The 26,701-nt window shown below is 38.3% G+C and overlaps 1 protein-coding gene, 1 long non-coding RNA gene, 1 other non-coding gene and 1 pseudogene across 4 annotated transcripts; 2 read left to right on the forward strand and 2 right to left on the reverse strand.

Annotated features, from left to right (window-relative positions):
* The first annotated feature begins 3,382 nt into the window (after window positions 1-3,382).
* Window positions 3,383-4,661, forward strand: LOC104096865 (uncharacterized). The gene is made up of 3 exons (XR_011412752.1): window positions 3,383-3,710; window positions 4,027-4,151; window positions 4,356-4,661. It is a non-coding gene; the product is annotated as an uncharacterized lncRNA (long non-coding RNA).
* LOC117276903 (U6 spliceosomal RNA) lies at window positions 4,167-4,274 on the reverse strand. The gene has a single exon (XR_004507168.1). It is a non-coding gene; the product is annotated as a U6 spliceosomal RNA (small nuclear RNA).
* Window positions 4,662-5,335: 674 nt separating the features above from the next.
* LOC104096864 (1-phosphatidylinositol-3-phosphate 5-kinase FAB1B-like) lies at window positions 5,336-15,723 on the reverse strand. Of its 2 annotated transcripts, XM_070192229.1 has the most exons (12): window positions 15,587-15,723; window positions 14,337-15,449; window positions 12,496-13,224; window positions 11,693-11,846; window positions 11,265-11,609; window positions 10,343-11,098; window positions 9,920-10,251; window positions 9,409-9,535; window positions 9,151-9,318; window positions 7,065-8,585; window positions 6,240-6,506; window positions 5,336-6,033 (listed from the first exon to the last, which is right to left on the reverse strand). In XM_070192229.1, the coding sequence occupies exons 2-12, from the start codon at window positions 14,936-14,938 to the stop codon at window positions 5,713-5,715; spliced, it is 5,322 nt and encodes a 1,773-aa protein (XP_070048330.1). In that variant the 5' UTR covers window positions 14,939-15,449; window positions 15,587-15,723; the 3' UTR covers window positions 5,336-5,712. The 2 variants fall into 2 exon arrangements, with proteins under 2 accessions (XP_070048330.1, XP_009601608.1); XM_009603313.4 differs by lacking the exon at window positions 15,587-15,723 and having other exon boundaries at window positions 14,337-15,564.
* A 3,169-nt stretch (window positions 15,724-18,892) lies between these two features.
* LOC104096863 (uncharacterized) lies at window positions 18,893-22,203 on the forward strand (annotated as a pseudogene).
* Window positions 22,204-26,701: the final 4,498 nt, after the last annotated feature.

The raw sequence follows: 26,701 nt of genomic DNA on the forward strand, positions 1-26,701 counted from the left end.
ATCTATTTCCCCCTGAAAATCATGTTGATCGTCGGACGACGGGGGTCTTTTCCTGCTTTCGAGGATTCCGCATTATCCCGGTTATGAACGTAGTTGTTTTTGGCCCGGTCACTTAAGAACTCTCTAAGATGACTATTTTTCAGTAATGTCTCCACCTCCTCACGCAGATGTCGGCAGTCCCCAGCTCGGTGGCCATTAGTCCCATGGTACTCGCACCATAAATTAGGATCCCTCTGACTGGGATCAGATCTCATCGTCCTCAGGAACCGTGCTTCCTTAATGTTCCCCATGACCGACACTAGTTCCACCATGATGACGTTGAAGTTATATTCAGATAATCTGGGGTAAGCAGAGTCTCTAGAGCCCGGTACCTCTTTGTCCTGCAATGATCTGTTATTCCGGCCGCGATCAACTCTCCTATCGGTAGCAAATCTATCCGCCAACCGAAAACATCTGCCGCGTCCTTAGGCCCTTTCATAGGGCAAAAATTGACCCCTAGAAGACCATCGGTCTGCGTCGAAATCATCCCTCGATTTTTCCTTATTCTTCTCCTGGTCCCGACCCTTGGTTGATGTCGGGAAACCGAACTGGTCATCCTCAACTCTTATCTTCGACTCGTAGCAGTTGTGTACATCTGCCCACGTTGTTGCTTGGAACTCGAGCAGACTTTCTTTCAGTTTTTCGGGAAGCGTCGGAACTCCTCGGATTCAGACCTTTAATAAATGTCTCACCTGCCCATTCATCGGCCGGTAGCAGCATCCTTTCCTTCTGAAATCCGGTCACGAACTCAGACCCTCCTTATGCAATCCTGAATATGTCGGCCTTTCGGGCCTGTACCTTCTTGGCCTCGGCATAGGCCTTAATAAAAGAGTCTGTGAGCATCTTGAAGGAATCTATTGAGTGCTCGGATAAAAGCGAATACCATGTCAAGGCCCCTTTCGTGAGGGTCTCCCCGAATTTCTTCAGTAAGACTGACTCAATCTCATGCGAAGCTAAGTTGTTTCCTTTTACCGCCATTGTAAAGGTGGTGATGTGCTCCTAAGGATACTAAGTCCCATCATATTTTGGCACGTCTGGCATCTTGAACCGCTCCGCGATCAACTCCGAAATCGCGCTTGGTTTGAACGGCAACTGAGTGTATTTCTTTGAATCCGGTCCTTTCAATACCGGTGGTGCGCCCGGATTTGGTCCATTCGGGCGTTTATTTCCCTCATAAACCATATGAGTTCAGTTTTGAAGGGATCATTCTCATTGTTGTTACCGGATCCGCTACAATTTCCCCCGGCCCTGTCGAAGCAGACCTCGCCTCTCGAGGTGTTGTTATCAGCCCTTTGTGTTGTTTGGTTTGCGGGAGCACCCGGAGGAATTGGGCCTCGTCCATTCGCATTGTTGGAAGTACCCGGCAATGCCTGCCTCAACTCCGTCATGACCTGATCTTATCGTGAGAGATGACCCATAATAGCCTTTTGTTGCTCCCTCGGGATTCTCGATGTTTCCACGACGTGCTCGTCTTCACCATCATCAGGAGTTGCCTCCCGAACCTGTCTTGGATATTGCCCGCCATGGACCGGTGTGGCCTCATCCCCCTCGTTGCGGGTATCACTAATCGAATCTCCGTGCTGAGTCTAATTTCCTTGGGCCTCAACGTTGTGTGCGACGTTGACATCGTTATCTGCCTTTGTTTTTATGATTTTTTGCTAAGAAACAAAGATTCAAACAAGTTAGTAAGAGATGCAAGGATCAACTCAATTATGCAATTGTCTAAGCCCCACGGTGGGCTCCAAACTGTTTGCTCGTAAAATGGTACAGTTGAATTTATACGTGGTTCATAGACAAGCGAATTGATTTGATCCCAAAATAATAAATAAATTAAATAAGAATGCAAGACTTAGCGTTGAAATCGAGATAAGACATCATATAACTTGGTTCCGGGAGCAAAGCTTCCAAAAGCAATAGTCGCAATATTAATAAGCAAGAAACAAAATGTTATTGTGCTTTTGTACAGTATATAGCATAAGTTTGTCAGAAAATTCATCCCTTACAATGGTTGTTGAACTCGTTATTTATAGTTGCACCTATGAAACAAGGCCCTAAGATCAAGCCCCTCTTAAATGACAATTATGGGGGGCATTGAAGAATGTGTAACCGCAAACGTCATATTCTAGGTAACGGATTATGTATTTAATGCTATAGAATATTCTCCATTGAATATTACCGGGTGGCAGACATTTATTTGTCTTTATGAGCAACATTTTCTTCGGGGACAACCGAGATTGCTGTCCCCGGACTTGATTTTCACCTGCCTCGCTTTCCATCTATCTTCGGCTATACGTGTCGTTCTATTATGCGAGCATTTAATATGAACATATTTTATCCTATACACTGTTCCATTTCTTCTCGGAGCTATACAGGTGTCGTAATTGTGCATCGACAAGAATAGAATACTGTATAAGTCAATTCATTCTAGGGCGACATTTAATTAATTAAGGAGTTGTTATGTGGTCCATTATTAACCTCTTAAGAAAAAGATACGTTGATTCTTCGTACCTAGTATTCTAACCAATGATCATCTTACAAGCTAAGAACAAAATAAACTAAGTACAAAATATGTTATCTACCGACAGACATGACGGAGTCCGCACCACCATCAAAAGTTACTCATTCTCTTTCATTTTGTCACTCTTCTTTTTTCAAATTTGTTCCATAAAATAATGGAGACAATATCCATTATTTAAAAATAAATTTACCTTTAAATTTTTATGTTATTTTTAATTACATGATTTTATAATCACAAAGCTAAGTTACACGCCGCAAGGACTCACCCCCACGTACCTCTAACCTCAATCAATCAATCAATTAACTATATTTTAATCTCATATTTAATTCATCTATATTCTTTCGCCATTATTAGAAGTATTTATTATAGTTTAATCTTTTTTTATATTGATAATCAACGTACTATAACCTTCCATTTTTTTCCAACTTGAAACTCACTATGCATTATGAATATAGGAGTATTTACAAAATAACACGTCGTGAAATAACATCCCTTATTGGTTTGATAGTTTCCTATTATATATCATCCATTTTAGCTTACAAAGACCCAACAAAAACCTGGTTAGATAATACAGAAAATGGTCAGATATGTCAGTAAATGAAATAGTACATATTTGCTCGTCGTTTAAAGGTGGACTCAGTTCTCTCCTTGACGTGAATAAATTGGGTCACATATGCTATATATTTAATAGAATTCCTCATGGATGACACGCGTTACAATCCGGTGCTAAGTAATATATTAGTGAGGTTAATATGTGGGTTGAGGAATTCTGTTAAATATATGGTATATGTGCCCCAACTTATGCACGACAGGGACAGAACTGACTCCTACTTTAAACAACGGACAAATGTGTATAATTTCTTATTGGCATGTGGCACTTTTAAAGTCCCACAGCAATACTGCAAAGCAAAAACTAGCACTCCATTTACAATTTTTCCTCCCTTTTTTTTCTTCATTAGGATCAATGGCTGTAACATACTCTCTTTCAGCACCTATTCTAATTAACAAATCATCTTCCACTGCAAGAACAAGTCTCTCTGCCCACAGAGTCGAGGTGCGTGCAAGTTGTCACAATATCTCAATCCATGTCTCCACAACAACAACAACAACTAGTCCGCTTCAGATTGGATCAACTTCAAGAAACAGGCTTGTGGTATTGTCTTCTGATTTTTTAATCTGCTTAAAGTCATATCAATTGGTCGAGATAACGATTATATCATTTATTTTGTTCTTAGAACGTATTGATTTAACTACGTAAGTAATGTTCACACCAGAAGCAGTACCCTGTATTCTATAAATAAATAAATAAAAGGTTCAGGGAAAAGTCGGATCATGAGTCTATTGTACGCAATCTTACCATGTATTTCTACAAGAAGTTGTTTCCACGGCTTGAAATCGGACCTCCTGGTCACATGTCAGCAACATACCATGTATTCTAATTTTCCTTAAATTTGTTATGATATTAATAGGTATTTGAAGATAAGTCAACTGGTGTAATTTGTTATAAAGATGAGAATGGAGAGATCACATGTGAAGGATATGATGAAGGACCTCGATTTTGCCAGCAAGTGCCAAAGTCTTCTTATAAATCAAGGTTTGTAACAATATTAGTCTATTGAATCATTTCTCGATTTGTGCATGCCATTTTTGCATAAGGCCGGGTCATGCTAATCCTCTCTGTATCATTCCAATTTTATCGGATGTGCCGAAGGGACACAATATTAGTCTATTGATTAGTACTAATAAATATATAATTTCATTTTGAGATTCATAGTGATATGTGTGAATTAATATGCAGAGATGAAGAGATTATAGAGCTCCTCCAAAAATGTTGGCTTCATATTGCTGCTGCTGCTGAATAAACAGATTTTTGTGCATTTCTCAATACAATCTTATGATTATCAGCACTTTGACACTTCTAACAAATAACACAAGAAACAGAACAAGAATAGTCTGTTTATGTACATCTTATGTATTCATTCCCCTCTATGAATAGTATATTTTGACAAGAAGAAAAGGAACAAGGACTTGCCTTTTCCTGGTGCAGATGTAAATTAAGAAGTGTACATTTTACGTATGACAATTCATTTTGCACTTTCCACCAGATGTTTTTGCTTTCAATTACCCCTTTCTAATATCGGCAAAATACAAACTTGGCCGATCAACTAACAATAGTTTACATTCGCTAGCCAAAAAATGTATATATATATTATATGTATATGATACACATATATACAAAAAATATATATTTTATCTGCTATTTTTTTTTTGAGTGGCTAAAAATTACATTTCTCTTTAAAATGTTTGATCTTTTTTTGTTAAGAGGGCTCCCACTGGCTACTTGTTTACAACTCAGTTTCTTCTGAAAATACATCAAGCTTCAATCTACATGTTGTCTTTAACATAAAATAGGGAATGTGCTAACGGGGCAATCCGGTGCACTACGCTCCCGCAATGCGTGAGGTCCAGAAAGGGCCGGACCCTAGGGTCTATTGCGCAGCCTTACCCTGCATCTTTGCAAGAGGCTGTTTCCAATTTGCTAACGGGGATAGAATTTAAAAAATGACAACGAAATAGATCATACAGAGGAATTGGTCACCAGATGGGATGTGCTTCAAGCCTTCAACAACTAACTAAATAGATGTTCTCTGATTTTGACAGTAACACAATATCAGAAACTTATTACAGTTACCTCTATTTCCTTATTTTTCCCGCTTGTACACAAATCAAAAGGAATACAATGAGCATACACACCAATTCTATCAGCAGGAAAAGAGGGGGAAAAATATCTGTCAAAATTTAATAACAAAATCATGTACAGACTTCAGCAGCATAAACTTAACAAGATCACGCTTTGACCAAAAATTGCTGTTGATCCTTTGTAAGTCATGTACAACTTGGTTTCTACACAAGGAAACAATCATAATAAAAAAGAAAAGATGTACAAAAGAATTACCTTTAAGGTAAACCTAATTTTCTATGCAGGAGAAACCTGCCACTAGAACTATAAGTCTATAACCATCCTTCGACGTCTTCTAACAAGTAATCATGTGTTCCTTCATTAAGGAGAATACCCCTGGAACTGCATATATCAAAAGAAATGAAAAAATGGGAAGAAATATATGACCTTAGGATATACAAGCAAGATATACAAATCATTCAGCAGATTTTCCACTTTGCATGTTCTGTAAATCATTCTGCGACCTGTTGGGAGTAATTGTATGAGGTGACCAGTGATCTGGAACCATAAGAAAATAGGTGGTCATTGCCTTCCGGAACCTCTTTTTGTATTGCTTAGGTGAAATGACAGTCGGAGAGACGTTCTTGGGTCCACCAAGGATGCCGGAGGCCTTAACCCATGTTTCTAGGTGTTTGTCCCATGTATACTGCCTCATGAAGTCAATAATCCCAAGAACAAGTTCATGCTTCTCTTCGTCAATCCCGACTAATAGTGAGTAATCCATCACATCAACTGACTGCAAGAATAACTACTAAATTAGTCCAAAACCAAAAAGAACTCTGCTAAATTATACTCACATGTTTATAGTACTAGGCAACATATATAATAGCTTGTTAGGTAAGAGGAAAATGAAAGATTGTGTTATGAAAGACGTCTGAGTTCTTATTATGGAGTGTAGAAGAGTGACTAAATTCATTGAAATGAACAGATTCATTTACTTACTGCAAGAAAAGCAGTGTCATTCCAGACAGCTCGTTCCAAAAGTCTCTTGGCTTTGTTTCCAACAAAAATAGGCGAAGTTGGCATTGACTCGATCAAGTTCTGATCCAGCAAGACCTTATTGCTTCCACTTGAGTCGGGATTGTAACGAGACCTGGAAGATCCTTTAAGGTCATAAAGCCGGGTCAGATTCCTCCCAAATAGAAGGTTCTCCATAACTAGCACATCCATTTTAGATTCCTTCCCTCCTTTAAGATGCTTAGATGTCACCTTCACATAAACAATAGGCATAATTATGCAAAACGACCAGATACTTATAATCATAGTTGATGATATTTGTCTTATGAAAATTCCCGAGAATATGAAATGAGGAATAATCAAGAAACTTATAATTTTAGACGCTAATTACACATCAAAGTTAGTCTTCATAGAAGATAAATATGCACCCCATGTTTTGAGGTCAATTCACCACAAGGCTATTGAACCATAACAACTATAACTCGAAAGACTTGGCCGACAGTAAAGATGACTACGTATTCATACAGACCATGATACTCCTTTCTAAAGGCACAGAGCCAAAAATAAAGGTATCTCACATACCCAAAGACACCAGTGAAAATGCATCATGCCTTACCAGATCAATCCTATTGAAAACTTTAGGTGAAAGTAAATAGTAATTCAGAATCCAAGTAGTGGCTCAAATATTCAAGTCAAACCATAAAACCAGGAAAAAACTACATTAAGCGCACCTTCCAAATGCAAGACTCATATTTGCCCCTTAAGAACTACTAGATTCACAACAAATGTAATCAAGAGTATTTAAAATACCTGATAGATCCCCAGAATTTTTGCCAGGCAAGTAGGACTCCTTGAGTTTATAGATTCAGAAAGATATTTAAAATATGCAGGAGCAAACTTTATAAATGATTCCAGCTCTGTCTTGGTCACTTGCTTGATAATGAATCGATCATCCAAGGTTTTAGCAAAGAAAACATTGCTCTTTCCTCCTTGGGCTCCCCACTTCTTACAGCGACTAAGAGATCTTATAAAATCCATCTCAGATGGGCAACAAATCCTCCTCAAAGCTTCAAAGCGCTTCGCATAATAACAAGTCACTGTGTACTTCACTTTCCCAAGTGGTCCATCATCCGAAAAGGAGACTCTCGCATGCATTGCCTTTGTGTATGAGAGTGGATCCAAAACCGAAGAGCTATGACTACTGGACGAGGACAAGATACTCTCATCAGCAGATCCTAGACTTCTGTAGGATTCCAATACCATTTCATCCATAGATTGAAGGGACTGCAGACTTCCAGATTCTAGGGACTGCAGCGGAAGGTTAGAGTCCAAACTAGAATCCTTTGATTTCTCTAGCTCATCAGCTAGTTGTGCAATATAATCCTGTGAAACTAGTGCGTAAGATATAATACTAGTGGGCTCGACATCGTACACTGGTATAATGGTATCATTAACCCCAACAGGTAGGAGCAACCTGGCTCCGCCTTGGGCCTCTGACTCTCTAAATGATGAAATGTAGACAGGGCTGTACTCGCCAAGCGTATCCAACTTCTGAGCACTTGGTAAGAAGTTCTTGTTCAGTGACCGGTAGAAGCTAATAAAAGACATACCTAACCATCCCCCGGCGTCTTCCACATTTTCAGAGCTTTTAGAGGATAAAGAAGGAGGAAATCCAGATGCCTTAGCTCCGCCATGTTCCTCACCAGGGTCTTCAACGTCCACTTTTTCTGCTAATCTAGTTGTTGAAGAATCTGCAGTAAGTGGTTCGGAAGATCTGCAAGTACCATCCTTCAGCACTCCGACAGCGGAAGTAGTTTCACCAGTCCAAGCTGCCTCAAGAGTATCTGACAAATTATCCATGATCGGGGACTGCCCGTCAGAAAGGGCTCTGGAACCCTCTATATTGGATTCCGCAGAGTTCAATCCATAGAAGCTTTCTGTTCCAACAGGAAGATCTGATGGTTTTTCAATTGCACAACTAGAATCAAAGAGAACCTCAGATCCTTGATGATCTGCATCCACATGATTCTTTTGGCCAAAACTTGCTCCATCATTAGATTTTGCATCAAGTACTCTAGTCGCAGAAACAGAACCAGAGACATTCAAATAATCACTGGTCCTATCTGGATCAGCGTACTTATCATTACCGACCAGGGGTTTCTCTCCTGTAACGCAATGAGCCTCGCATTCTAAGCTGGCTGCATATACAAGTCGGTGATCCCACATATAAGACTGGAAAATGAGTTGTCTTCGCAACCGATTAATCTCGAAAATATCAACCACTGGCTGCACCTTTTTCGCCTCCTTGGTCAGAATTTTCTGGAGAGATTCCTGCTAATACAGAATACCCAGGAAAACCCACAAAGAGCAAATTAACAATTGTTTTACAAAATCATTGCTTTAAATCCCTAACATAAGTCAGACAATTAAGAATTCCAGTCAATTAGTTTACATGATGTTAGAATCATGATACAATTGAAAGTTAAGTATCATGATACACATGAAAGTTAAGTATCAATGCAAAAGGTTGATAATGACAGCAAGCAAGTTAATTTCTGATGCATCAAAGCAAACGTTAATAGAATCTGCAACATGGGCAACTGAAGACAATTCCACCATTTTCTGTCTCCCGAGCGCAAGGTGATAAAAGCAGAACTACTGAATCACAAAAAGACATATTTGTACATGGGTTGCAGATAACTAGAGTGAAAGAGAACAAACGGGAACTCATACTTAATTATTACTTCCACCAACACCCAACAAACAAACACAATCAGAGGTGTGGAGGGAAGGAGAGAAAGTGCTTTGTAACATAACCAGGACCATGTTATGCAGTTTACTTCTGAAGACTTTGCAGAAGCTAAAGATAATTAATATTCAGAAGTGAAGACTTTACTTCAAATTCCTCTTTCTCCTTCTGCAGCATCCCTTCCAAAACAGCAATCTGACCTCTTGCTTCAGGTGCTTTAACGCTGCTGTTAAATTGACCAACAGATCTTTTCTCCACCAAAAGACGGATTGCATTCAGAACCTCAGAAAACAAACGTTCAGCTCGACTAACAACCTGCTTAAATTATTCCATGAAAACAAGTACACGGTGAGATCAGATGCGACTTTATACCACACTCAAAAGTCCAAATCACATTCTTCACACCTCGTTCACTTCTTGTTGTATCCAGTCCTGATTTTTCTCATAGTTGAAATCCAGCTTTGCAGGAGGAAGGCACACTGAGTGAACATCAATTGACGCATAGCGAAAGCAAGCAACCATTTTTCCGAAACTGCATGTGTCACAAATTTACTAACATTGCAAAAAGATACTCAAAAGTAATAGCCAAAATCGATGGATAGAACATTGCTACAGACACTTGAAAATAAAAGGGGAACCATAGTTTTAAACACAGACGCCATTTTATGTAGATTATTTTCATGCATTGACAAAATAAATTGCAAGCTAGCACTAGACTATACCAACATGACAAAGAAGGGAGCAATAAATTTCAATCAAGAAATCCAAGGGAGAGAGGTACTGTTATTTGAGCAGAACATGACACCAGCTAATCATGCCAACAGATTTAAATATTATGCATGACACCAAGAAAAGAAATGTTTGAAGTGCTCTTACATTTATAACACTGCAGGCAACAAACAGAATGAGAGCATACCCATAAAACCGAAGACAATCTCTATGTAAAGAATGCCCGCAGCTAGCTACCCTGCTAGCAGCTGCATGGTTTGAAAAACTAAGTTCGAGGAACTTCCCAAAGGATAAGCCCCAAGCAGCATCGGACATCACTATTCTTTGAGTTGCTGGAGGAAAGCCCTTAACCCGTGGACATCTGAGGCACCTGTGCCACATCCAAATTTTTCCTTCCCTTTCACCAGGCAAAAGAAACTCTGGCAGCTTCTTAACAGAAATAGTTAGAGTGCCTTGTCGATGAGTATAACACTGCACATGTGCTTCTGAAGGCATCTCACATGAACGACATCTGTAACTCTGCGAAAGAAACGGCAACAGATATTTTCAGACTCGTAATTATATTCTTAATGTTTCGGGCATAGATGGAAAGTGAAGAGGAGAGATTTACTTGATCAAACAAATTGTCTCGTAGATATCGACCCAATGGCTTATCAAAGTTCCCATAGTATTTGATCCGAAAGAGATGGGACCTTTCACAGACAGTTCCTTTCCAAACACATCGGGATGATAAGGAAACTAAAATGCTTTGATGGTCAGATGGGGACGGAGGAAACTCTTCCTTTGAAGAAGCTGGTTCATCGTGAACATGTTTTCCGTCTAGTTGCAAAACCACTGGATTTGAGCCACTTTGGTTCACAGCAATGCAATTTTGAACATTCTGTGACAAACAACCTTGTTCTGCATTCTCCGAAGGCGTTAATCTGGAATACTCTATCATATCCACGATACCTCTGTCCACAGATGCACCAGTTGCAGAGGGCCCACAGAAGGAAGTCTCAATGCGTGCTGCAGTTGGGAACTCTGTCATACCCATTGGCTGAGTACAAAGGCTTGCAGCCTTGACCAGGACTGTTGTGGGAATGCTACCTGATCTCTGTGGTGCACCACCACATAGTGGTGATTGAGTTTTTTCAGTGGAAGGAAAGGTAAAACCAGGTATTGTTGAGATTGACCGGTCAATAGTTGATGATTTATCCGGAAGTGCTACAGTTATTGGAGAATTCAGAGGCAGTTCAGGTAGAGATGCTCCCTCATCAGCAAGAAAAGAAGTTTCCAGACCCAAATGATAAGCTGCAAAAATTGAATATTGAAAGACACGCTTTACTTTCTTCAACTCATCCCCATTTGCGCCACGGAGTAATACCTGAGACAACAAATATCAAGAGAGCCAAAAAGTATTTAGAAGTCTATATATGACAAAATGTAATGTGTACACTTTTGATCTCATAGAAGTAATTTGGCCATGTTAAGAGACTGAAAACCACCAATAATTTTCTCATTATAGTTCTAGTAATTGACGATAGACTTACAGTGCATCCCAGTGGCTTTGGACAGCCTTCAAAGTACATTAGAGTCTTCACCAGCTTCTTTCCACTCTGCCCGGCTGTACCATGCTCTTCGAAAAACTTCTCAACATGGAATATGTCACAGTATCCCAATTTTTGAGAGGAGAGATGATCTATTGAAGGTACTATTTGACTACCCGTGCAGCGGGCTATACGCTCCAAAAGTGTCCTCTTGATATTTAAGACAAGTGATATGTCCTTTGCCAGGAGGTACTCTTGTGCATAGCGAGAAACAGATTTTTCCACCAGAAGAACATCTGGTTGGTGTGCATCAATTTTGGCAACAGCCATCTTGAGATGATCCATTTCCTGAATAGCAACACACATCTATAAGCACAAGAGCTATACACTATCTGCTCCAAATATGGGAAGACAAGGTTATTCATCAAAACCTGCTGCAACAAAGTATCAAAACTTGATAAGTGGTTGGAGACACGCTGGTACTCAAGAGCCCCTCCAAGGATTAATATGCGAGGCTTCTCTATTTTGGACGTCATTCGTCGATGAGCTACGTTTTTCTTGCAGACAACTCCTTTCACCACCGCACTATTTAAGGAGGGAAAGTTTCATATTAAAGGAATATTTTTTAGGATGTATGCAACATCACAACAACAGCTACTACTACGCCTCAAACCCGAGCAAGTTGGGAATGTATGCAACATCCAAATAGGTAAAAATGGTAGAGAGAGCACAACAAGAACAAAAATGATTACTATTATTGACCGAGAACACACTCGCAAGCAAAAGAAAGCTGCAAAATGTATGTAATAAGCTGTTACCTAGCACAACTATATCTAGTTTACAAATCATAGAGTGAAAAGCACAATGTCAATATCTTCATTGTTTCGTACTTTGCGAAAACCACTTTGACCAAATATTTCTCAAGACAAGAATTTACAAGTTTCTGGGGAAGTTCCCAAGTATCAAATAGAATTGTATCAATGAAAGACTCTAGTAATTTGAAGTTCCTTCAGAAATCACAGCAGACAAAAGGAGGTAGTGTGTGTGTGTGTCTGAGAGAGAGAGAGAGAGAGAGCCTGTGTGCGCGGAACATGAACCTTCAAGAAAGCTCCTGTTTCTCCTATTTCAAAAGTTTTCTGTTGCTGCTTATCCTAACTAGTTACATAGGAGGCAAGGATCCAACACCAGCAGAACAGCATTGTGTACAAAAATGAATGTTTTTTATTTTGCTTACCTGTCACTACGATGCCCAGATGCTACATATTTCACCTTTACGTATCCCCCAGGGTCCATCCCTCCGCCCTTGCTAGTGTCTGGTTTCAGAAGTGTGGCAGCTTCCCATGACAGGGATGTAATAATCTCCAGCCAACTCTCTTTTTCGTCTTCCTCATCGATGGCAAGTTTTTCAACCTCCATAAGCTGTGATACTAAAGCCCTGAAGTGGCCATCAACCACATTTTTCACAGCCTTTTTCTGCTCCTCGTTTGACCTATCCCTACTTCTAAATTCACCACTTCCAAAGCTGCTTGATGACCGTAAACATCCCCACTCTCCTGCAGCATCCCCGTCCTCATCATCGTCATATAGAAGTGCTTCCCTTTCATCTTCTTCGTCTTCTGGTTCAGGTGGAAGCCACAGAACTCCATTGTTCTCAAAATCCACAGGTTCCAGATTAGCATCTTCTGCAACATTTAGGGATGAAGGCACTTCACATTCATCAGAGATGTCCTGTTTTACAATCTGTTGGACTTCTTCGGAAGCCTGGGAATCAAAACTATTATGTAAGGAAGAGCTGCTCGCACTTTTTTCATCCATAGCTTCTCTGTCAGCGTGTACTTTATGAGATCCATAGTCCTTTTTGATCTCGTCATACTGAACATGGCCATAGTAGCCATTAACCTGAGGAAAATGCACCTGGGAATCTAACTGGTAAACACCATATTCGTCTTCTTCATCATCACTCCTGATTCCACAATATAGCAACAAACAGTCAACTGATACTGAAACATGTTTGTGGACATGAGTAGTTGGAAAAACAGGTCACTAAAAATGCAACGCAACTCACAGAACAATTGGTTTGCTCAGGACAAATAATCAAGGTGTGGCCTACCAGGCAGCAAACTTCAGTTATTAGTGCTTTGCCAAGTTGCTTCTAGTATCATTTCTTTTACCTTCTTCTGAATTACTTAAGAGAAGGAAAGGGATTTTTCACTTATCGGGACAAATTGCACATTTCGTTATAGAAGGGTATTCAAATTGGTAAGAATATGTCCAGATACATTGTTGTCAAGAATATCTTCAGATTCATTGTAGAAAATTGTATAGGATAGTGTAGAATATTGCGTCTTAATTAGGAGTTTATTTTGCATTAAGTATATTCCTTTTAAATAATTTAACATACTTATTAGAGTAGCTTAACAACTCTTATAAATGAGCTCCTTTATATTGAGTTTAATCATCAAGAAAACAATTGTTCTCTCCCCTTGTCTCTCTTTTCACATTGTAGATTACCCTTTCTAAACCCATTCCATCACTTGTAAGTTTTAGTTTAATGTTCGTGATCCCAAAATTGGATTACATGTGCACGAGGGTGTTGAATTAATAGTTGTCCAACATGGGTTGTCTAAGAGGTTTCTAAAGGTAATTTCTAATCCGTTGCTACTTTGGTTGGCAAGAACTTGATTTCATGAAAAAATAAGAAGCAAGATGTGGTTGCGACATCTAGTGCAGAACCTGAGTAGCGAGCTACGGCCTTAGAACACATGTGCTTATGTGGTTGATTTCACACAAATCCTTAAGAGGATTCAAACATGCAATAGCATAATAGAGAGGTATACCACAGAGTTAGGATGTTCCAACGCTATCGAAACTAGGGGCAAAAAAGTGCTTTCTTCACTACTTAGTAAGAGATGCCCCTAGTGTTTTAAGGCAATCTACCCATTCACATTTGACAACAAAGAAACTCATAAATGGTGCAACTTTCCAAACAACAATTCAACGACAAATAATAGTTGGTTTGATTTCTTTTTCGTTAAGTGGTTCAAATTGACTGATAATAGAAGATGTAAGACGAACCTTGTTGTGCAAAATGCATATTGGTTTAGGGAAGGGTCCAAAACCCCTTTACTAGCAGGATCAAAGCTCCCTCTCGATGTTGCAACATTTTGCGTCTCTAGAGTAGATTCTGTTACAGCTGATTTGCATGGACTAAGTACCGAAGAGTGTGGCACTGAAGTAACGGTAATGCTACTGCTCTCACCAGTTCCACTAGTCTTGAAGCTGATAAAACTGGTTGCAGAAGGCGAAGAAGTACTCGTATGAAGGATAGCAATCTGAGTTCTAACACTAGCAGCTAAACCTTGCTCCCATTGCTTGAAACAGTAATTGCAAACTCTGATCTTTTCCCACTCATCTTGTAGTGGCCTTGGCTCACTGGATGGTGCTGGAACCCAATTAGATGTGCACTTGCCACAGAATACTCGCCCACAAAGACGACAATGATGCCTACGGTTAAACAATGTGAACTGAGAATCACAATCATAACATACCCTACAGCTATGATCGGGCATCCAAAAATCCCTCGATACATTATCAGGCTCATGTCGCCAAGGGATCCACGATTTCAGTAACTTTAACAGATCAGAGAATGTCCTATTCGAGGCATCCATTGACAACATTAGAGAGGCCTTTGCCTCTCATTGCTATAACCTCATTCAGTAACAAAACTCATATCCAATTGCTGCAACAAAAAAACAGCATAGAGCCCCTGACAAGTGCCCAACATAAAAGAATCAACAAACTATTCACTAATTATAGAACTATTATCAATGCCTTAGCCTTACTACTCATGATTCATTTATCAGCATTCTCCAAATCAATAGATATCGAAAATGGCTGGCTGCCAATAGCTTCCAATCAACTGGCATTAAATAGAATTCCTTTGAACTTCCCTCTGAATAAAATACCCACTTCACAGAATCCAATTCTTGATATGGTAATAAAATCAATTCAAAAAATCCCCCGTAGAAAATTCAAAACACCCAATTGGAAAGAAAGCCAAATAAGGAAACCCCAAATCACCTCAACAGCGAAAAAGATTGAATCTTTAACCTCTAAAGGGAACAACTTTTCTTGATAAAAATTCAAGAAACCACCATTTTTGCTTCTCATCAATCAATATATATATTCCTGAAATAAATATCAAAACTTTCCTATATGAATAATTAAATAGCTGAATCACAACATAAAATAAAGGATTATACAAAATGAATCAAAACAAAAAATATTTATTAGGAATAGAAAAATGAACAAGAAAAGGACAGTGCCTTTTAATTACTCCTATAATACAATTTCAGAGGGCTCGCAAGTACCCTTTTGCAGAATCAAATGGGCCCAAACAGATCAGTAAATGAAAGACAAAAATTATAACCAAATATATATAGCCACGTAGATAAATATCCCCCCCTTTTCAGGAGGGTAGGTGAGCACGTCAACTCAATCATGCAATTTCAATAAATCCACTGTTGTCTAATTAACTGATTGAGTTTTTTTTTTTTTTAAGTTGCAAATAAAAATTTAATAATGAGATCTGTCAGTCATATCTTGTTTTTATTATTTTGCTTTAATGACCACCCTCAAGAAAGTCAACTTTACCGAACAATATTTCTTTTTTTTTCTTTTATAATATAAACCAGTGGATTTAATAATATAATGTACTAATTTAAATTGGATTGAATTCAACTAACTGTATGCATGAGAATATCTTTATTTGATAGTAGTAAAAAACATCATTAAGGGGGAACTTCAAAGAATGAAAAGGAATATTCAAGGAATTAACTTCATAAAAATTATTAATTCAACACATAAGTTTGTAAAAGAAAATTCAAGAAAATAATTTCGTATAACGTCTAAAATTTACAATAGGAAACGACTAACGAGGGTGGATATAAATTGGGGAATAAACTTTCTAGACAAGGATGGAAAAAGAATCGACAAGAAACATACTATTTTCTTGATGTATTCAAATAGTCCCTCATTCTTTATTTAATGGAGTAACTAATTGTTATGAAAAATCCATTCCCTTTATTGGAAGGATATATTATTATTTCCATAATATTTTTCTGTGTATGAGAACGTTAGAGCAACGGTAAAGTTATCTTTGTATAATCTATATGTCACAGATTTGAGTCGTGAAAGCAGCCACTAATGTTTATATTAGGTTAGCCTATCTATATCACACCCTTTGCGTTGCGGCTCCTACCTGAATCCTGCGTGAACGCGGGATGCCTTGTGCACCGGGCTGCCATGCCCATAATATTTTTTCCGACAAGAGTTATCCACAAACTCTCTATTTCTTTTTTCTTTTTTGGAACATTGATTCTTTCAGATATCCGATAGATGTTGATCAATAGGCTTAAGATTCCTCCAAATCGTCCCGCGCGCCACTGCATTTGAAAAAAGGGGAAAAAAAGTTTCAACTCGCATCGCCCTATAGCCCAAATGGATTCGAAACTGAGTAACATAAATTTGAGTGGCATGGGATCGAGGCTGAATGGCATGAATTAGGGGATAACTTATGTATTTTTCAAACATAATTGAAAGGGATCAAGGTTATAAGATCAATCTGATAAGTTATGTGCCTTTGTATTTTGATAATTTAACAAACTTCATATGAAAACCAGATAGCGAAAGGTTCACAAGGGGAATATGGCTATTCTGCAGGGGAACAATGTGGAAAATCTGGTTCTCATGGGGATATCAACTCTAAGTTTGTCATCATCAAAAAAGAGAAAATTGATAAGATATGTGTCCTTTGTTTTAATGATTTGACAAACTTCACGAGAAAACCAGATAAGAAACCTGAAACAATTAGTTCATTTGCGTTCAGAATAACTAGTCAGATTTCTAGTTCAACTCTCAACGAAATCAGTTAAGGGAACAACAAGGGGAACAATAAAGGGAACAGATAGAGATCAGTTCCTCCGGTCACAGTACATATCAACTCATTTCAACTATTAAAGTCGATGCACTGTTGCACTGCACACGCAACAGTGCAACATTCACTTTATGGAGCATGCCTTATACCGAATATTTGCTTACACCATCCCAATGACCTCACACACACATATTATCAATATGAGGTCAGGGATTTCATGGCCTAACACTTGCAAAACCTAAAATTGTTTTTCTCTATCAAGTGCTAGCCACCATTTCTCTCAAGAACAAAGCTGCTGCAACCTCAAGGACAAGATCCAAAGATTGAAGATATCTTAAGTCATTAGGTTTGTTGAGTCTTTGTTATTTATTTTTCATTTGTAATCCTACACCACTTTCAAGAAGTGTCTTTGTAGGACAAATTTAAACTACTGTTTGGTTTAGTTTCTTGACTAGAGTTAGTCAAGATTTGTTGTTTTGTAATAGAGTTATTACAAAGAGGCTTGCAATATAGTTATTGCAAGTAGGAGAGGGGTTAAGAGTTTAATTCTTATGTTGTAATCAAAAGTTGCTCGGTTAGTGAAGTTGAAATCTTACGAGTGTAGGTCATGGTTTTTAATCCCGTGAGTTGGGAGTTTTTCACGTAAAATATTATTGTGTTATTTACTTACCGCTATGTGTGTATTCTGTGAGAACTGATATAGAACCAGGTTCTTTATACAGTTTGGTGGACTCTTAGTTTACATCACAATCAGCATTATAAACTATGTTTTTCCCTCTAAATTAAGTTATCTTATAGGGTCAACGGATAACGATCGATAACCGATTAACCGATACCCGAAAAATGATATCTTATCGATTCGGTTATTAGTTTAACATATTTATAAATCAATAACCAATATGTCGAACCAATAACATTCAAAACCAGACTGAAGTGGTCGATACTCACCATAATAGTAGTAGTATATAGTACACTGCATCTACCTTTGCAAGTTGTCATGACATTGCACGATGGATAACCTAGAAAAGAAATACTCCATGCTTGTTGGGTGTGTTTGGTACGAAGAAAAAATATTTATTACGGAAAATGCGTGATTTTATCATTTATTTTCTCTTGTTTGGTTGGTGAGTGAAAAACTATTTTCAAAAAATATTTTTTAGTGTTTGGTTAGAGGGTAGAAAATATTTTTTAGGAAAATAATTTGTTATGCTTCGATGGTTATTGCTATACAGTCAGAGCTCTCTATAACATCATCCATATATAATAGTCATTCACTATAAAAGCAGAATTATTCTTGGGAACCATATATTATATTATGTTATAATATATGTCCTGTATAACAGACTTCACTATAGCATCAAAAATTATTCGGAACGAACGAGACTGTTATAGAGAGGTTTGACTGTACCTGCTACAATACAAATCAAGAATTTTTTTATTTATTTATTTTAAAAACTAAGTAATCACTTCAGGTATGAGATAATTGTTATTATTGCATTGTTAGAGATTAAACCTTAGAGCTATCTTAATTTTGAGGAAAAAGTTAAACCTTTGTTATCATTCTTTTGTCATTCTCAACTTAAATAATACTACTTCAAATGTCATTATCGTAGGGTCAATTAGGCCGTTGGGTCAAGCTCGTGTTTCCCGCACTTCTTATTGCGGCGCGTTACTATTCCACTAAGTAAAATTCATATTCGCCTCATCTTATCCATTTTTATTTCCATTCCCAAAAATAAAATAAAATGTGGCACAGGTCAGCTTCCTTCATTCTCGGAAAAAACCAAAACGACGTCGTCACAATGCCAGAGAGCCGCCATCTTTCTCCGCCCTCAGCCGCCGCCGCTTCATTATCCATGGCCGATACCCTACAACAAACTAACCCTAACATTTCGGCGTACTATCAAACGAGAGCGGCTCACATTGGGGTTGTAACTAGTGACTGGCTAGCTCAGGCTCAGGCTGCCGTCGGTGATCAATCCGAAGAGACTGTATCAGTGAACTGTTCTTCGAAGTGTGGAGATTCGGGTAAGGGTTTCAGTGTGATTGATGAGTTCGATAATTGGCGGAAACAGCCTGATTTGGCTGAGGCGGTGGCTGCTATTAGAGCTTTGGCTTCGGTTATTCGGTCCAGTGAAGCTACTACAATGATGGAGCTTGAGATTGAGCTTAAAAAGGCTTCTGATTCTCTCAAGGTTCCATTTTTTTTTTTTTTTTTTTTTAATATAGTTTTTGTTTTTAATCCTGATAAATGTATTTAGTTGGTCATTACTATTGTGCTAAAAGAATTAAAGAATTTTCCTGTTTTTTTTCTTTCTTAGTTAATAGGTTCCTAATTCAATCAAACTTGGAATTTTGAGTAGTTTTCTAATGGTGAAAATTGTAGATTGCATTAAAAGAGTTTGGCTCCACGTTGCCTGGTCTAATGTGCTTTCTTCAAGCGGGGGAGATTCAGAAGTTTCTTCAAAGAATTGGATCTGTTTCTCTAATGTGATGTTTCGAGTCGCTAAGCTAAGATAAAGTTGAATGTGGATGTCAAGGAAATAAGTTTTTGACAGGATGCTATGCCAGCGTGCTTGGGTGAGAGTACTACTAGGATGGGTGACCTCTAGGAAGTCCTCGTGTTACATCCCTCCTTTTTAAAAAAGGAAATAAGTTGTGACAAACTCCCTTTTGTTTGTTAATCCTTATAACAATATTTGAAGGGTCACTACTGTTGTGCTGAAAGAATTAAAGCATATAATGAGCCATATCATCAGATTTAGTCCTGCAATTAGAGAGGATTATATTTAGATTCTATGTTGCTCGGACATTCCGAAAATGTTATCGGGTGCGTGTCAGATCCTCCAAAAATAGTGTATTTTTGAAGGATCCGACACGGGTGCGGCCTCATTTTGGAGAGTCCGCGCAACATAGTTTAGATTCGATTGGTTAGAGATGATTGTCACTATCGGACCAATCACGACAGAAGTCTGTGTTTTGGGTTCGAGGGGAGAACTAATGGTGGGTTATGAATCTTGATATCAATAGATTATCACAACAGCGAAGATGCAGATATGGTGCAGTAGTAATTATCCAATTTCACCCTTGATGGAGGGTGACGTGCCTAATGTCATTAGAGCTTTATTCTTCAACTTTTTAAGTGCCTACTGTTGTCAGGCCCTTGAATTTTGATGTGTAAAACTAGATTTGTATGGCAGATACATCTACCTTATAGTAGTCGAGCCAAATTTGCTTGCAAGCATAATCACGGAGTTGAGAAATTTATGTTCTTTTTTTATGTTTCTATTGCAGTCATGGGACAAAACCTCCATCTCTTTGACAGCTGGTTGTGATTTGTTCATGCGCTATGTAACAAGAACCTCAGCATTGGAGTATGAGGACTTTAATTCAGCTAAGTCTCGCCTTCTTGAACGTGCAGAGAAGTTTGGGGAAATATCTTATAAGGTAAACCAGGAAATTACTTAGAGGAATAAGCATTTTAATCAAATTAACATAGCTTCTAAAGAAAAAAACTTTGAAATGCAGGCTCGGAAGATAATTGCGATGCTCAGCCAAGATTTTATTTTGATGGTTGCACCATTTTAGTACATGGCTTCTCCAGAGTGGTTTTAGAGATTCTGAAAACTGCAGCTCAGAATAGGAAGCTTTTTCGAGTTCTTTGCACTGGTTTGTACAGAAGTGTTACATTGCTAGTACATATGAATTATTGCTGCAGTTAGATAGTTTTATGTGCTATCTATTGTGAAGTGGCGATTGTTTTCTCTCTTCTCAGTATTTATTTTCATCTTGGATGGACAAGCCAGAAGGGAATGGGAAAAGTTTCTCTTTCATCAATATATTGCCTTTATAAGAAAACTTTTGCTTATCAGTTAACCAGATAATAGATAATTATGTTTATGGACAGTTAGCTACAAATAAATGAGGGAGAAGGAACTTTCTTTGCTTTTGCTCATTTATTTATTTACTTTTGTTTTGAAGATTCACATGGAATGTTAGGGTTCAAACTTTTCTTTATTCCCCTGTCAGAAAGACTGTTGTTTCTCTTTCTCCCGGTTCCTCTCAATTCAAGTAGTACTAATTGGTGAAAAAGTTTCGAGTTGTCGTTGATTATAGCCCTTCTTGTTTTGATAATGGTGAAAGGTGAAACTGCATCTGCTTTCATCTAGACCTATTTGAGAAGATGAGTTATTGTTTAATGCTATCACATGATAATTTGGATTCCATTATCTGAACTGCAGAGGGGAGGCCAGACAGGACTGGGTTACGATTGTCCAACGAGCTAGCCAAGCTTGATGTTCCTGTGAAGCTCTTAATAGATTCTGCTGTGGCATATAGCATGGATGAAGTGGACATGGTTTTTGTTGGGGCAGATGGAGTGGTTGAAAGTGGAGGTGTTATCAACATGATGGGAACCTACCAAATTGCTTTGGTAGCTAAGAGCATGAATAAACCAGTCTATGTGGCCGCTGAAAGTTATAAGGTAGGTTTACAGCATGTTATCTATTACATTAAGGATTTCAATGCACATGTCTTGAGGGGTATTTTGACTAGATGGAACCAGAAGTGTGCTATGGAATTCATTTGCCTAACAAGTTCTAATTTCTTGCAGTTTGCTCGTCTCTATACACTGGACCAAAAAGATATGGTTCCAGCTTTACGTCCAATTGATTTTGGGGTGCCAATTCCATCCAAGGTGGAGGTTGAAACTTCTGCTCGTGATTATACACCACCTCAGTATCTTACACTACTATTCACAGATTTGGGCGTTCTAACACCATCTGTAGTAAGTGATGAACTTATACAGCTATACTTATAGCCCCAATGAAGTCTAATTGTGGTAGGTACATGTCGCAACAGGTACAATTGAGTTTTCTTTATCCATTTTTTGTGTACCACCTTGTATTACCGTGCATTTGGGGTATTCTCTCCATTTGAATATGGTATGGAATGTACTCCTCTGTTTGCTCATATAGGTTACTCTTCTCCTTTTTGGTCTTTTAGGTATTTAATGGAATCATTGGTATGTTGTAATTGATGTTAATGTATAGTGAATAAACCTACAGTAGTTAGAAAACTGCTCTGTGTAAGATCGTTGAACAGTTGAGGACCGGATGATGAACTCAAAGCTCTAGTATATGAATTTGGAGGTCTATCGCCGTTTGAAGATGAATTCTTCATAATGCATTTATCCTACTTAAGTTGAGCAAAACATTGAAGAAATGGTAGGCAGAATCATGAAATAGTGTAGTTGATCATTTCAAATTCCTTCTCCCTGTGTAGTATGTTTGTTTTAACAAAAGGAGGAGGAGAATAATAAGAAAAGAATGTCCTTTTCCCTCCAACTATTCAGAAAGCTAAGAAGGACAAAGTGGAAGGCTGGTAAATAGAAAGTGGTTTATCTTTTGGAGATAAATAATGGCGTATTGTGATGAAAGGGTCTTATCGATCATTCGAAGGAAACAAACACATATTATCACCAGTTACCATTTCTTAACAAGAAACACATATTCTTTCCATTTTAATCCACTTAAGGAAAAAATAAAATCATATTCCTGTATTTAGTAAGTTTTTTAATTCCAAAATTGTCATTTTATTCATAATGTTATGATATAATTAAGATCATAAGATTCAAAAACGTTTTTGGTATGTACAGTTTTTTCTTTACATTTTTTTTTAACTTCACGTTAAAACGCATAAAATAAAACTGAGGGAAAATGTTCCATTAAGCATGTTCTCCTTTCTCTAAATGGCTTTTCTCTTGCTTCTCTCGAGTGGAGTATTTGTTTTTGTTATTAGTGTGTCCGGAACCAAAGTGTGATATTTTTGGACTTAAACGACGAAAATAGGTGAAAAAAATAACTGACTACCATTTTATATATAGCGCGATTATTAACCGCGCTATATCTTAAAGGCACGTTTGTCCGTTAAAGAATAGCGCATGTAATATCTACGCTATACTTGGTAGTTGCAGTTTGGCTGCATAGCGCATCAATGACCTGCGCTATCAATGTTTTCTCCAAGGTGTAGAACGCTCCGCTAACTTACAAAAAGAAAAAGAATGTTATCACGACTCCAACGTTTCCACTCATTTTCGTCCCTTCGTTTTTCACTCCACCACAATTTCGTTTCAGCTTTCTTTTGTTTTGTTTTGTTTTGTTTTTTCACCCCAAAAAATCACATTAATCATTTCTTAGTATTAACTTCTTGTAAATATGTCTTAATGTTGTAAGACGCAAAGGAATTGAGTGAAAATTCAGTCTATTACAAAATCAAGCAATGAACACATTAATAATTAAGTAAGTACCTTACACGGGGAATGTAAATCCATGAATAGTGGTGACAAACTGGATAAAAAAAAATAGTTATATATCCGTATTATCCACTAACAAATGAATTGGATAATAAACTTTTTAAAAACGGGTCAAATATGTATAAGAATCATATTATTCACTTAGAAAATAGATAATCAATGGATAACTAATGGGTTTAACTTTTACATTTGTAAAAACTCAAATTGGGGGTTCCTTAAGTTTATGAGACTAAGAATTCTCCCAAAAGTGATCATACTCAAGAAGTCATCATGGATAATATGGATATCCATATTATCCGACGGATAATTTATTTTTTATCCGTATTAAATATGAGTCGGGTCAAATAAGTTATCCGGTTTTTATATTACCACTTTTCAATCCGTCTATATCCGACCCGAACGACCGTTTGCCACCCCTATCCATGAAGGTGGGACCTGATAGGTTTTAGTGATTTTTGCATTAGGCCAAACTGCATGTCATGGGTTGCAAAATGTTTTTGTTACCTACAGTATTACTCCATAATATTCTTTCTTTAATTAGTGATGAAGAAAAGGCCATGCTCCCATCTTTTCTACTACTCCATCTCGAACTTGCCAAAATATACTTAATTAATTATGGATGCATTGATCTTGATCTCAACATGTCTCAACCCTTTTGTACTTGAGTAATTAGTACTCCCTCCGGGGAACATACTCATTGATAGGTAAGTGAATAGATAGAGCGCGCTATGCAGTCAAATTACAAATACTTTGATGAACAAATATGTCGTTAAGATATAACGCGATAAATAACTGCGTTATATATAAAATGATAGTCAGTTATTTTTTCATCTATTTTAATCGTTTAAATCCAAAAATACAATACTTTCGTTTCGGGCTCGGTTATTAGTTGGGACTATAAATAAAGGCAATAATCAAGGAAGTTACATAAAGTACATTTTTCTGAATATGTAGTTCTAAAGGCGTATTTTTGAGTATTTTGCTTAGCAACTGCGGCAGCTGATTCCCCCACACCTCAGCAAAGTACCAAAAGCTGAAAGTTCCAGAATCAGATGCAAAAAGGAAAATCTGTCAGTATTCCACGTCTTCCCACCAATGCGCAATAAGCCCAAAAGCAAAACAAAAGTTGAAAACGAAACAAGTAGGACAAAATCAACCTATATTTCTTACTAGTAACATTTATGCTACAGCATTTTTGAGAAGCTTCCAAAGCATCATACAACAACTTTGTTCCTTCATAGGTTTGATCTCATTCAAGTAATGTTCAGTCCTAGCAATATTCATGGCTTTCACCTTTTCAACATTTCATTTCACTTCTCTTTGCTACTTAAACCAAGATTCCTTTCGAACCAATCCTCTAAATCAACAGCACTTCCTTCTCTTAAAACTAAACTTGAACATTATCCCAAGTCAACAACATTTTTCTAGCTTCATCCACCTTAAATGCTTTCTTCACTTTGTCAACTTGGTTGTCATCACCTCAAAATTTTATGACAATTCAAATGACATCTCCTCATGAAGCCTTAAAAAGCTCCTCTTGGCAATATTATTTTTAAATTTTTTTATTAGTCTCCTAATCTTGTCTTGCACTTGGTTCTTGGTTACTTCAACATGCAATTTAGCTTTTATAAAATTATGGAATGCATTATAACCAACAGGGTTCAAGTTCTTCATGGATGCATAATAGAGCATGCCTTAGAGGTTAGCTATCTTCGCTTCGTAATCTGTTAAAACTTTTCACATCCTCACTGGCACATCCCATTGTTGATTTGTCCATTTTTCGTTTCCTTAGTGAGTTGGAACAAGAATCTACAAATATATCTCAGTTGAAGGAGCTTTTCAATCAGTGTTGAAATCTTGAAAGGAATTAGGCTTTCTACATCTATCAAAAAATCAGAAGCTCTTACAAAAGGCCAAGACAAACCAGAAGCTAATTCCCTTCAAGTTTCCAATGTTGCATGAAAACCTCCTTCCCAACTTTCATATTTTCGTTCCAACTCATTAAAGAAACAAAAAAGAAAGACTCGGCCAAGGAAGATGATAGTGAGAATAGTTTTCAGAGATTATGGAGTGAGTTGGACGAGATAGTAAGGCATACTCGATTATGCATCCGCAAAGAATGTGAACCTTGCTACTAACTGTAATGCAATTCATAATTTTATAAGGACAGATTGCATGTTGAAGTAACCAAGAACCAGTTACAAGACTACCAAAAATGAGATTTGCGAAGCTTCAATAGGAACGTTATTCAAAGTGTCGGCAAAAATATATGGTAATGATAGTGATGTAAACTAAAAGTCCACCAAACTGTATAGAGACAGTTTGTTACAACTTAGAATTTGGGGTTGTAATTTCGGCCAAGAACTGGTGAGAAAGGAGCCTTCTGATGGTCTGACGTAGAGCAGTCTACTCGGGCAACTTGGGCTTTTTAATTTTAAGCATATATAAGGGGGTATAGGTGATGAAAGTTCCGACCTGCCTCCCCCATACGCGCTGCCACCGAGCCGTATAGAACGAGCTGCCTTGGGGGCGAACCCCAAGGGCCTGCCTAGATGACTCAAGGGAGTGTCAAAGGTATCCATGCGAGTTTGGGAACTCGTATGGGCTGCGCAACGCCTTAGGGCCTGCGTTGGGCATCAAAAGGGCAGTGGAGGCTGCTATTGTGGAACGGCCAGCCCCGCGGGCTGCCGAGTGTTGGAAAGAGACCTCCACGCCGATTGGATGCTTGACGCACCTGTCATAGGGGCATCATGTGTTGACTTGTGAGCATGGCTTTGGTTCAACCATGCAAGCAAGGGTCCGTTGGCCTAAAGGTGCAGGTGTGGGCGACACTGCACTACTTCGGAATGGAAGCGTGCTGCAAGAGGGCTATGTATGGGCATGGCACGAAAGAGGCGCATGACAATGGCCAAGGACTAAAGGTTGCCTTACTCGGGCGAGGCACGAGCTAGTCGCGGATGCACTAAACGAGTGTAAGCTTGAGGATTGGGCTGTGCACGCGGGAGCGATGCTCAGTCTTGGGCTAAGGACAAGGCATGTCCTAAGACAAGTCCTCAGGGCGCGCATGGATTGTGATCCTAAGATGGAGCGCCACGACATGTCTAGGGCCAAGGGCCTAGGCATCTTACGGGCGGCACAAGTTGGGGCGAGCCTACGGGCGAGTCCCACCGACAGGCACAGGATCGTGCTTGG

This window comes from Nicotiana tomentosiformis, chromosome 12 (assembly GCF_000390325.3).
Source record: "Nicotiana tomentosiformis chromosome 12, ASM39032v3, whole genome shotgun sequence".
NCBI lineage: Eukaryota > Viridiplantae > Streptophyta > Magnoliopsida > Solanales > Solanaceae > Nicotiana > Nicotiana tomentosiformis.